At 44.7% G+C, this 13,309-nt stretch overlaps 1 protein-coding gene across 3 annotated transcripts in view; it reads right to left on the bottom strand.

The window, feature by feature from the left end:
* RFT1 (RFT1 homolog) overlaps window positions 1–12,241 on the bottom strand; it is a 34,143-nt gene extending 21,902 nt beyond the window's left edge. For 2 of the 3 annotated variants that reach the window (XM_045529990.1, XM_045529991.1), the window contains exons 1-6: window positions 12,114–12,218; window positions 7,701–7,786; window positions 5,878–5,994; window positions 4,402–4,591; window positions 3,406–3,507; window positions 1,603–1,740 (exon numbers count right to left, since the gene is read on the bottom strand). In XM_045529990.1, coding sequence (XP_045385946.1) covers window positions 1,603–1,740; window positions 3,406–3,507; window positions 4,402–4,591; window positions 5,878–5,994; window positions 7,701–7,786; window positions 12,114–12,176 — 696 coding nt within the window. In that variant the 5' untranslated portion in view covers window positions 12,177–12,218. Of the gene's footprint in view, window positions 1–1,602; window positions 1,741–3,405; window positions 3,508–4,401; window positions 4,592–5,877; window positions 5,995–7,700; window positions 7,787–12,113 lie in introns of all 3 variants that reach the window. The other variant, XM_045529988.1, reaches the window with a different exon arrangement.
* Between the last annotated feature and the right edge of the window lie 1,068 nt (window positions 12,242–13,309).

The following is a 13,309-nucleotide window of genomic DNA, read 5'->3' as shown; positions in this document are numbered from 1 at the left end:
GAAGCTCCAGGCAAGAGAAGCAATCCCTAGTCCTAACCATCTGAGCCTGCAGTTGAGGCACAGTGGTATCTAAAATTGTCACATTGATTTAGGTTAAAGGTGAGATCTAGGTGATCAGAATGGAGAACTCTTATCTAACAAATGAGAACATATCTGGCTTTGATACATAATATCTAATTTTTTTTTTTTTTGAGACAGAGTCTCACTCTGTTGCCCGGGCTAGAGTGAGTGCCGTGGCGTCAGCCTAGCTCACAGCAACCTCAAACTCCTGGGCTTAAGCGATCCTCCTGCCTCAGCCTCCCGAGTAGCTGGGACTACAGGCATGAGTCACCATGCCCGGCTAATTTTTTCTATATATATTTTTAGCTGTCCAAATCATTTCTTTCTATTTTTAGTAGAGATGGGGTCTCGCCTTGCTCAGGCTGGTCTCGAACTCCTGAGCTCAAACCATCCGCCTGCCTCGGCCTCCCATAGTGCTGGGATTACAGGCGTGAGCCACTGCGCCCGGCCCATAATATCTAATTTTTCTTTAAAAAGTTATATAACACAATTCCATAAATCTGAGACTGAAGTCCCATGTATTTTACTATTTTTTCAACTAATCACAAAAGAGGAACAAGGAGGAGTCCGGTGGATGCCTTACCGCAACTGAGTGCACCACATCCAGCAAGCAAACACACATGGGAAGAAGGGCCAGTGCCCAGAATGGAGCAGCTCACAAAGCCTCTGAGCGAACAGTGTGGTATACCATCACGTGTGCAAGCCCAGGGCCAGGTACAGCAGCACTGACCCCACAAGAGCCAGGAAATAAAATCCAATGGACTGAGAGTGAAGGAGTTATGTAGAAAAGATTATGCTTCACTACACACATTAGCATCTAGAATCCTCAGTGGTCTAGCTGGGAAAGTGGACTACTTGAAAGACTAGCTTGACACCTAAATAAAGAGACCAGGTGGGGGTCATCCTTGCTCTCCTAGAACTCTGGACCGTCTGTGTTAGAGGTCAACCCAGGGAAAACCCGACATAGCAAAATAGACAGAGTGAAGCACAATGGTTAGAACCTGTGCTCTGCTGGCATCTGAGCCCCTCCAGGCTCCCATCCTCGCTCCAACCCTCACCTTGAGCAGGTATTATTCACTAAGCCTTAGTTCCTCAACCCTAAAATAGAAATAATGACAGTCTCACCCCCTTAGAGTTGTTGTAAGCATTAAATAACGGATGTAAAGCATTCAGCATAGGGCCTACCACAGTGGTTCTCAACTGGGGCAATTTTTGTCCCCCAGAGGACATCTGGCAGTGTCTGGAAACATTTCTAGGTGTTAAACTGGGGATAGTTGCTACTGGCATCAGTGGGTGGAGATTAGGGATGCTGCTAAACATCCTACAATGCATAGGACCATCTCTACAACAAAGAACTGTGCAGTCTAAAATGTCAATAGTGCTAAGATTTAGAAACCCTGGCCTAGCATATAGCAAGTACTCAATACACATGAATTATAAAATTACCTTTCTATTATAACAATAAACCAGTTGCAGTTTCTTTCTTTTAAGGATAACCAGAATCTGCAATTAAAATGGTAGGAGACAAAATATATTACTTACTCCACTTCTTGTAATACTGGGTAACAAATCTGTTATTCTGGAGACAGGAAGAGTTTGTTGCTTGGCTGATTCTGGGGAACCCAGTAACTTTGTGAAATAAATGACATAGCAGAGAACCAGAACTGTGGTATAGAAAAGCTGAAAAAAGAAAAAGGGTTTTAATAAAGGCATAATGAAGATATGCCTATAAATTTGACCTCAAAGGCCAGTCAAGAAATAGAACCGTCTTGATTAGCTGCATTTTCTATTGAGCAATGCCTCACCCTCTGGAAAATAGCACTATTCACTTAGACCCAGCTCCACCACAGCATCTCCACGTGAAAGTGTTCTCAATACGTCACTCACCTGGGAGAACATAAGTTCTTCTGGGCAGGCAGAACATAATTTTCACGACAGACAACCACTAGCTCAACTGCCACAGCAATGTCAGATAGGTTCTCAAAGGATTTGTATTTGGCCAGAGGAATACCTCCCTACCTAGACAGCACACTGGAGATCCACGCGTCCTGACTGTGCTACTATCAGGGACTTACAGTCATCTAGGAGTGTGGATTTTCCATAAACCCCGGAAACCTGTGACATTTATGATTACAAAGCAGAATTGAGCTGCTGGCTCTCTCCTCTCTGCGCAGTGCATAGGCAGGGTGAGAGCTACTACAGGATGGGGAGGAAAGGGTGGGGGAATAAGAAGGGCCATCCCCCCACCCCCATCAAGGACAAAAGAATGGCTTCTGGCCAGGACCAGCAGCTGGGTTTCATTTGCAGGTTGAGGAGGAATATCCAAAAAAGCCCCTTTCACAAGTTCCTTTAACCCTCTTTCTCTCCCCAGAACAACAGCACACACTAGCTCAAGAAGAACTGGGACCTCCAGGCCCCGCCTTCAACCTGGCAATACCAGGGCTGCTCCTGTAGTAAAGGCAGTGGCAGGAGACAGAGGAGTCTCAGTTTAGCAGGTTTAGGCTCCTGTGCTCTCTGGTCCCAACCATGCCTAAGGACTGAGCCCACCATCCACCATCCTTCTTCTTTCATGCCGCAAGTTCTTAAAGCACAAGCAGCACTGCTGTGAGCCACACCACCTGATGCCAACGTCCTCTGTGACAAGTTCCCTTTCACATAAATCACTAGGAGTCTTAATTTGTCTCCCTATACATTAATGAAAACTACAAAGTGCTTTGTATTATAAGATGTTCTGATAAGTATCTCATCTTAAATTTCATTTTTTAAAATAGCACTTATACTCTATTATATTTTTATTAGAACTAGAAATGTGAACTAGAACCAAAAAAATGATGAGATGGAAATGAAACCAAAATTGCTAAAACTGAAAATATACCTGCTCTGACTTGAGTCACGCCTGCTGAATTACGTGAGGTTTCAATCTAAGTTTGAAACATGCTTGCAGAGTTTCCTCCTATTCTGCAAACAATCGATTGAAATCCAGGGAAAATAATACACATGCAATTTGGTTCCCACCCCACTCCCTTACTGCTTTTCTTCTGCTCTCCTGGACTATCAGATAAGCAAAGATCAGTTTGATATGGGCTTGCCCACTGGAAGTCTAGAAGGAGTTTTTGATGTTTGACAATGTGGCTGAGTGTGTGGCCCTCACTGGGTCCCTGGGAATGTGTGAAACAGGATGGACTTGGTAGCCAGAGAAGAATCAGTGTCAAGACCAGTCTTCTAGCACTTTCAGCCTTTGCCACATGTGTGAGTACTGGAACATAAACCACATAGTAGTGGAAACAAGAAAAACTAAATGGAGAAACATAGATTATATAAAAAGTTGAAAGCCATGACTCTTACCTGGGCCAAAGAAAAAATGTACAGTCCCCAGTGAGGCACCCACAAGACAAGAAAAGCTGTCAAGACACTCTTAAGGATTACCGACAAGCTCTCAGTGATCACCTGCAAACACGGGATAAAGGTGCACAAACATTATCAAAAAGCAAAGATGCAAAGCAATGCCAAACAGAAAATCCAGGGTAGTGGTTACCCAGTGGTGGGGGTGGGGCACACGGCTAGACATAGTATCAGTAATATTTTACTTCTTGGGTGGGGTGGTACATTCATGGATCTTCAGTATATTATGCTTTAAGATTTACACGTAATATATGTTCTTTTGCATGTATCAAATAATATATTTTAAAGGATAAAGAGAAAAACTAATATTATAGTTTACAACTAAAAATCACTGGAAAAATCTGAGAAATCCTTGCAGTACTCCTAAATTCTGATTTGAACTAATAACTTCCTTATTAGCAAACCTGTTTTTCATTTATACTATAGCAGAGGTAAACTTTAGCCCAGCCCATCTGACAAATTTCAAGTGAATAAACTTAACAGGTCATGGTACCTTTTTCCAATTTTCTTTTCCAGAGATACTGTTTTTTAGAGATATTCCAGCCTGTTGCCCAGGCTGGAATACAGTGGCCCAATCATGGCTTACTGTAGCCTCCAACTCCTGGGTTCAAGTGATCCTCTTGCCTCAGCCTCCTGAGTAGCTAGGACTACAGATGTGTGCCACCACACCTGGCTGATTTTAAAATTAAAAATTTTTTCTTTAGAGATGGGATCTTACTATGTTGCTCAGGCTAGTCTCAAACTCCTGGCCTCAAGTGATCCTCCCACCTCAGCTTCCCAAAGGGCTGGGATTACAGGCGTGAGCCACTGCACCCAGCCCGAAATACTTTTTTAGATGCATGTCCTGAAAAATCATTCTCACCTATAAAAGCATTTTTTTAAAAATCACATTTTCCCATATTCTTCACATTTCCCATTCACAGCAGAAGGCACACTGACCTTGAGCTTGATGAACATATGTGCTTGTGCCAAGACCCAGAAGGGCTCTCCTAGAAGCTCCACCACTGCCGAGAGACCAAACAGCACCACTCCAGTTCTGTAGTGGGGGATGACATCAGGATCGGGCACTTCAAGCAACTGCAACCAGACCCAGCCCAAGAACAAAGTCCAAAATACACCCAGAGGGACTCTGGAAGAGGCGGAAAAAATGTTTCATTAAATTTAAAAATAAATATTAAACATTAAAATACTAACATTGAACAGAAAAAAAAGCAGTCATAATGAAAACAGCTACCGTTTATTAAGGCACTAACTACATGCCAAGCACTATGATTCACACCCTTTATTTCACTGACACCTTGCAATGATCCTCTGTCATTATCCCCATTTAAAAGATGAGGAAACTGAGGCTGACAGGCATTGGGTAATTTGGCCAAGGTCATAACAGCTAATCAAGGGCAGAAGCAGGACCCAAACCTGCTGTAACTCCAAAGCCTATATTCCTGTCCACTGGGTTATACTTGACAAGCAAAATTCCCAGAAAGAAAACATCTGTTGTCTGTGCTTAGCACGATTGACAGTATATGGCTGGTTCTTGCATCCCAAATAACCAACAGACCAGTGCTCAGTATCCTTTCACATGTGTACCACAGAGCACTTAAATATGACTAGGTGGTTAACAGTCATTCCTCTAATAAAATCAACACCTACCAGCCCTATGACAGTCACTTCTGTGAGGCAATAAGGAGTTAAGCAAGGACAGCATTGGAAAACAACCTCAACCACCAGCCCTCCCCGCAGGATCTAGCTGGAGAAAAGCCATTAAAATTTTTGGCTGATGCACTTGGCCTTCAAGACTATTCTAAAAGACTCGGAACTGAAATCACATAAAATTGAAGAAAGATATAATAAAACCTCTAAAAGGCTTTCAAAAAAATATAAGTGATTGTTAAAAGCTCAAAAGATACTATACGGCAAAAATGATTAGGAATAAAAAAGATGACACAGGCCAAATGGGAGCCAGAGAAATGACCTCCAAAGGGGAGCTAGAAACCTGGCCCAGAAACCCCAACCCAGAATATCCTCCTGGCTCCTGGACATCCAGAGGAAAAATGAACCAAGAAGCTCCTTAAGGCTGGGTGTGCTGGCTTATGCCTGTAATCCTAGCACTCTAGGAGGCCAAGGCAGGAGGATCTCTTTAGCCCAGGAGTTTGAGGTTGCTGTGAGCTAGGCTGACACCACAGCACTCTAGCCTGGGCAACAGAGCAAGACTCTGTCTCCCCAAAACAAACAAACAAACAAAAAGCTCCTTCAACACAGATACTCTGTCCTTCCTGTTGTATACGTAGCCCTCAGAAACCCACTGCAAAACCAAATCTGGAGACACTTCAGCTTTAGGCAGGTGTTGCTGTTTCATTTACAACACTCACTACACTTGCCTTCCGGAGACTTGTCTCTTGCCAAAGCATAACTCACGTGAGCCACACGAGGTTGAGGGTCTGGCTCCAGTCTCGCTGGGTGCCCCCACTCAGACATGCTCTACGGAAGGCCTCTCTAGCCAGGAAGACGGTGGTTGAGTAAAGTAGTGTTAGCCTGTAAAGGAAAAGCAGAAGTCAATACAGCCTTTAGTTTTTTCACAGGGAGAACTGGGATTTTTTCCAGCAACAGGGAGGAGATATAGCCTTAGTCAGAAACCACTGGTGGTGATGTGGAGGGCAGTGGGCTCTTACAGGACCCCCTGCCAGTCCGATTCATGAGAACAGAGTTAGGATCCTAGCAAGGGATACCTGAGTGTGCATGTCTACAGTTACATCTGGGATGAAACTACTGCAGTGGCCCCCAAAGCCTGCAGCCTTCATGGCTATAGGCAGAGGTGTGGCTCTGACCATAAGGAGGAGAAAAGAACAAGACTATGACCCCACACAGCAAGGGGACCTTTTGGTCACACTGAAACTAGTGACATGACAGCCCCTGCGAGAAAAGCTGAAGCTCTACTAAGTAGAGGTTCTGGCCAAAAGAAGCTCAAGACAAGCAATAGGGCTGGAAACCATTACAGAAACTGCTGCAACCCGGATCAGCAAGTCTTGCCCGGGTACCTCCTAGGTGGGCAGCACCTGGGTGAACCTTCCTAAACCTTAGTGATGAACCAACAGGCAGTGGCCCAGATGAAACCAGAGTGAGGATGGCCCAGGGTTCAGGTCTCTGAGGTTGCCCAAGGATTATCCTGTTTCCCAGTGCCTCTGTGGAACATTGCAAATGAGGAGGCAGAGCCACACCTTAAGCAGGAGGGCGGCCAGACAAGGGCTGTCAGACAAGGACCTGCCAATCTCGGGAAGGCTGCATGGAGAGAAAAATCTGAGCCCCTAAGAGGATTTGTCCCTCTTCCTTCCTGCTTTTAAAGCAGTATTTCTCAAAGTATGATCCCTGTTTCAAACTTACCCGAGGAGCTTGTAAAAATGCAGATTCTTGGGCCCTTCATCTTCACCCTACCTAGTGCAAAGTTGCCCAGATGATTCCTTTGCCCATCAAAGTTTGAGAACTGCCACTAAACTCTGAGAACAGAGCCAATAGCATATGCTTGGTAAGTATTAGACATGAAATGCTGTCTAGAACATATTGTCTTGTTTATCAGGGCATGAAGACACACCTGAGAAGCTGAGCTATTCTGAGCACTCACATCATTTCATATACTTTGTGTCACTTGCGAATACAAAATATGTGTGGGTGTCCTTGAACAGAAAGGAGGAGAGCAGAAGAAACAAGCTGAGTCTAAAAGACAAAGCAAGTCAGCTTTCCAAGAGCCTCCAAGGAACGAATGACAAGGACTCAAGCTCTCATCCCAGTTACTGTATCCCAATTATAAAATCACTGAGGAGGGAGGGAAGGTGGGTGCTCCAGCCCTGCAATTATGAAGTGCATCCTCACGAACTGCAGAATTCCTGCTTCCTTTGCTGTCAGCAGGACAAGAACACAGGGTTATATTATACTTGAGATGGGGTTTGCAATGAATTACTCCCACTCTTCTCCTGGGTTCTAAGAGTAGGAAAACCGGAACAGTGGGCAGAGAAATGTGCATTTGGAAGCTGCTAATGGAAAAACACTCCATGGGTCCACTAAAAACAACATCACCTGCTCATCCCCGACCCCTGCACAGTCCTCCTCAGCACACTGCTAGAACACTCTGCTTCTGATAGAGCTCCATGCTTCTAAAGTCTGAGGGTGACACACAGGTACAGAGTTTGAAGAAAACCTGACCAGGGATGTGAGCTGTGAGCAGTGCCAGGGTGCACCCCTCTTACCTTACATTCACTACGCCAACAATTTCCTTGGACAGGAAGCGAAGGATAAATGCATTCAAGACAAAGGTGATCAATCGAAACAATACCTATAGAAGAAGGAGAAAAATACATAAGAATCAATTATGTTAGGAATGTTTACTTTGCTGAAATGAGAACAATGTGGCTGTTCTTCCTAACATGACGTAATGATACACAGCAGCTTTGCCATGGAGACTCTCTTTTAAGATCCTCAATTTGGTGGCATTTCTTCTGAAATTTCATTCCTTGGGGTCTCTCAGAATTCTTGTGCAGTGGTCAAAGAACCCAAGGAGGTACTTGGAAGTTTCCCTAATTTACTGATGAGAAGAGGGAGATCCTGATAGATTCACGGAGTTTCTTCAGGCTCAATGTCAAGCACTCCAGGAGGCAGAAAAAGAATTCTAGTTAGTGGTTCATATTGCCCAGCCTCCTAACTGAAACACTCCAGCCTGCTTAGAAATAGCACACACTTAGCAAGTTGGAGCCTTCAGGGTATAACAGACTCACTAGGGATCATGGGGTCTAATTTCTCTTACTTGTCTGTCTGGAAATTTCTAGGAATTCCAAGAATAACATTTAATCTCTTTGAACTTCAGTTTTCTCAATTAGAAAACAGAAAATGTATTTCTTTATTGAATACTTTCCCCTTTCCACAGAGGAGTTGAAATATCTTTTAAATGACAACTACAAGAATAAGATAATATCAAGTGGGGGGAAAGGGAGATAGAGTCCAGCTATTGCCATTTGAAAGGCATTGAGACTTTCAAACTTGTCAATTCAAGAAAACCACCTAGGCCAGGCACGGTGGCTCACGCCTGTAATCCTAGCACTCTGGGAGGCCAAGGCAGGAGGATCACTTGAGCTCAGGAGTTCGAGACCAGCCTGAGCAAGAGCGAGACCCCGTTTCTACTAAAAATAGAAAAATGAGCCAGGCGTGGGGGAGCATGCCTGTAATCTCACCTACTCAGGAGCTTAGGCAGGAGAATTGCTTGAGCCTAGGAGATTGAGGTTGTTGTGAGCTAGACTAACTCCACAGCACTTTAGCCCAGGTGACAGAGCGAGGCTCCATCTCAAAAAAAAAAAAAAAAAAGAAAGAAAGAAAGAAAAAGAAAACCACCTAAGCAAAGAATTCTTCCCATGAGACATAGAGAACAAGGCTGCAATTAAATGGGGTTGCTAAATGGGGATGTTGGGTAGGGTGCTAAGCCTCACTCACTAAGTGACTCCCTCCTGCATTGCAGCAGCAAATGACAAATCACTTCTGTGTTAAGCACCCTCAGGGTTAACCGCGAACAGCTGCAATTTGGAAGATTCAATCAAAGTATGCCAATGGACTACAATGGCTTGAAATTCTCTGGGGAGAGATATAATCAAAAAGAGTGCAGTAGGCCGGGCACGGTGGCTAACACCTGTAATCCTAGCACTCTGGGAGACTGAGGCGGGAGGATTGCTCAAGGTCAGGAGTTTGAGACCAGCCTGAGCAAGAGCAAGACCCCCATCTCTACTAAAAATAGAAAGAAATTAGCTGGACAACTAAAAATATATGGGGAAAAAAAATACTAGCTGGGCATGGTGGCACATGCCTGTAGTCCCAGCTACTAGGGAGGCTGAGGCATAAGGATCGCTTGAGCCCAGGAGTTTGAGGTTGCTGTGAGCCAAGCTGACACCATGGCACTCTAGCCCAGGCAAAAGTGAGACTCTGTCTCAAAAAAAAAAAAGAGTGCAGTAACACTGTCCCTAAAGTGTCACAGAGCAGCAAGGTGTGCAAAGCCAAGAGATCACCATCTTAACCTTTATGGAGTCAGAGGTGATCTTTTGAATGTCTGATAAAAGCTCTGTAGCCTTTCCTTAGAAACATGCAGGAACACAAACCAAATTCTGTACTCAGTTTTAGAGATTTGAAGCCAATTCATGGAACCCTTACTGAAGAAAGCTCTCAGCTGAGAGTCTCAACTTACCATTTAGCTCTTAAACCCACCATTTTCTAATTTTTATAAGCTTCAATTTCCTGTGTCAAATGAGGCTACCTATTTCATAGAGTTAAGTACAGGATCAAATGAGATTGTAGAGGTGAAAGCATTTTTGAAAAATGCATACAAATAAAAGGTATTAATACTTTCATCATGGCTGGCTCAGAATTAAGACTCTAAAATTCTTGCAGAATAAAATATAACTGCAAGATTACCTGAAGTGTCTGGATCATAATTTGAGAAAGCATTCAAGGCTGAATCAAAACATTCAAGAAACCTAAAGATAATGGCTATTAAAAAAACTATACACATACATTTATGTTAACTTTAAAGTTATCATTGTTTAAGAAACTTAATGTCTCAGCCATAGCCGTATCTCCTAATTGGTTTGAATAAAGGTTTGAGCTAATGAAGTTCTGAGGCTGCTCATGCTACCCAGTATTTGCCCCACACAATGGCCCTCGTTGTTACCAACACAGTCTCCATTTACTTTTGTAATGGACTTTACAGTTTAAAAAAGCTCTTTCACATCCGTTAATTATTTTGACCCTTAAAAGCAACCAGATAAATGCACAGGAGGCAAGTAAGACTCAGAGTGATCTGCCCAATGTCACACAGCAAACAATGACACAGCTTGACGTTACAGGTGGGCTGCCTGACTCCAGTGTGTTTTCAGCTACAACTTGTTTTCTTTTCAGGAAGCCAATCTGCTGGGTAGTAAGGTATTATCAAAGGTTGAAAAATCAGCATTGCAAATAAAGCACTGAACTTATACAGTTATGTGGATTGTGAAATAGCAAAAAACAAAACCCTAGGTAAGCTTAGGGTTAGGTGAAGAACTGCTAATGTTTACTAAGCACATATCACATGTAAGGCACTCTTCTACATGCTTTACATAGCCTATCTCATTTCATTCCTACACTATTTAAAAAATCCTTATTACCCTAATAAAAGAAGCTAATATTTATTAAGTACCTGAAATGTGCCAGGCACTTAACAGGCAAGATTTCATCTAATCTTCCTAATGAACCTATGAGGCTACATTATTGTTCTCACTGAAGATGAAACTGGTGTTCAGAGAAGCTAAGCGATTTTCCCAAGGGCAGGCATCTAGCAAGAGACAAGGCCCAAGTTCGAGCCCAGGTCTGCTTGGTTCTTTCTCCTAACTTCCATGTGCCTCTCTAAGGTAAGGCAGAGGGTGTATTCAGGACTTGTGTAAAGTTGGGTTGATTGGCTCAACAGCAAGAGAGAGAAATTGAACAACTTGAGGCAGAATGACCAACTCCCACGGTTTAAAGAATCTTTAGATATCATTTGGACCAACTGGCATGTATCGTATCTGACAGATAACAAAAACCGGGGCCAAGGCCGGGCGAGGTGGCTCACGCCTGTAATCCTAGCACTCTGGGAGGCCGAGGCAGGTGGATCGTTTGAGCTCAGGAGTTTGAGACCAACCTGACCAAGAGCGAGACCCCGTCTCTACTAAAAATAGAAAGAAATTATATGGACAACTAAAAATATATATAGAAAAAATTAGCCAGGCATGGTGGCGCATGCCTGTAGTCCCAGCTACTTGGGAGGCTGAAGCAGAAGGATTGCTTAAGCCCAGGAGTTTGAGGTTGCTGTGACCTAGGCTGACACCATGGCACTCTAGCCTGGACAACAGAGTGAGACTCTGTCTCAAAAAAAAAAAAAAAAAAACTGGGGCCAAGAAGGGGAAGTGACTTGTCCAAGGTCATATAAAAAGAAGAATGATGCAGCTAACATTTATTAAGTGCATACTAAGAGCCAAGTGCTGTGTTAAGTGCCTTTATTCTAATGATCCCAATCAATCCTTGCAATAACCTTAGGAGCTAGGTACTACCTATTATTACCCTCATTTTATCAATGAGGAGCTGAGGTTCTGCAAGTGAAGTCGCTGGGCCTGAAACACGCAGCAAGTACATGGTTCCACTCCAGGCCTGCCTGAGCCTAGATCCCTGCTCTTACCTATTGCATATGGCCTCCCTGAACTCAGCGGGCGTCAGAGAGGCTGAGGGTCAGGAGTGGGATATGGGGGAAATGAACCCCTTGCCTTAAAAATATCAGTTTCTCGAGCACAAAATAAGAAACCTCCCACCCCACCTTGCCACCTGATCTAACCCTCTCCAATTGCCATATGGGAAATATAAGGCTCAAAAGGAAAGTGGCTTGTTTGCAGTCACCCAGACAAAATTCTGAATGCAGACTTCCAACTCCAGACTTCCAACTCCAGGCCCAGACGCCCCCTCAGTGACCGTGGCCACGGTCTCCTGTCTACCCCTCTATGTCGGGGTCCACGTTGGAACTGGGTTTGCCCCGGGGAGGGCCGTCAAGGGCCCCAGGGCCGCCTCCCCGCGAATCCCAGCAGCGGTACGAGCTGGGACCTGCCGGGCAGAGAAAGTACCTGCATGAGGAGACCGGAGGAGGCCAGCCGGGCCGCCTGACCCAGCACTTCCTGGCTGCCCATAGCCTTGGCACCCGGACTAAGTCACTGGGAAACGCCGCAGCCAGCCGGCTTTGTCGCGAGAAGATAACGTCACGAAGAGGCTCGCTTGCTGATTGGTCATCTTGAGACAGCGGGGGCGGGGCCCGAAGAGTTCTGGCCCTTTAACTGGGCTGGGCTCCCGCTGTCTGTGCTTCTGCGCTGCTGTGTCTTCTACTTTGTGTATCTTGATCATGAGCTTCCTGTCTATCCCTCTCTGTCCCAAGTAAGCTAAATACTGTGGCCAGTGCTAAGAGACACTGTTAAAGTAGCCAAAGCCCCTTCTCTGAGGCTTTCAGCCACCAACCAAGAAACAGCAATTTCCCTGGCCTCAGCTGCCAAAAAGGGAAATGAACTCACTGGCCTGGTTAATAAGATTCTTGCAGGCAGCCCTGCTTACAGAATCGCAGCCACCGCCCCTCTGAACTAGACTGGGCAGGAATTGTCCCCACTTTACAGAGAAAATACTGAGGACTAGCAGTTAAATAGAGCATTATCACGTGCATGGTTTTGTGAAATCCTTCCTAAAGCTCGGAGAACTGGGCCGTGTTGTCAGAGATAAGCAAAGTGAGCCTTGGAGATGTGAAGTGACTTGTTCAGATCTACACAACTGTTCCCTGATGGAGTGGATCCCAGGCTTCTGATTCTAAACTTGCCGCTCTAGCCTGCATGCTAGAAATTGTGAGGGTAGAGTGAAAGAATGGGCCAGAAGTGCTTTGTGAGATGTAAAGGACCCAACATGCACAATCAGCTGTTGTTCTGTGGGTGTTCTTATTATCTACTATGTAGGCTGTAGGAAGCCCAACTTTTTTTTTTTTTTTTGAGACAGGATCTCACTCTGTTGTCCTGGATAGATAGAGTGCAGTGGCCTCATCATAGCTCACTGTAACCTCAAATTCCTGGGCTCAAGCAATCCTCCTGCCTCAGCCCTCCAAATAGCTAGGACTACAGTCATGTGCCACCATGCCTGGCTAATTTTTCTATTTTTTGTAGAGACGAGGTCTTGCTCTTGCGCAGGCTGGTCTCAAACTCCTGCTTTCAAGTGATTCTCCTGCCTCAGCCTCCCAGAGTGCCAGAATTTACAGGTGTGAGCCACTGCATATGGCCATGGAAGCCCA

Source organism: Lemur catta, chromosome 18, assembly GCF_020740605.2.
Source record: "Lemur catta isolate mLemCat1 chromosome 18, mLemCat1.pri, whole genome shotgun sequence".
Lineage (NCBI taxonomy): Eukaryota > Metazoa > Chordata > Mammalia > Primates > Lemuridae > Lemur > Lemur catta.
This window is presented reverse-complemented; position numbering and strand designations above follow the sequence as displayed.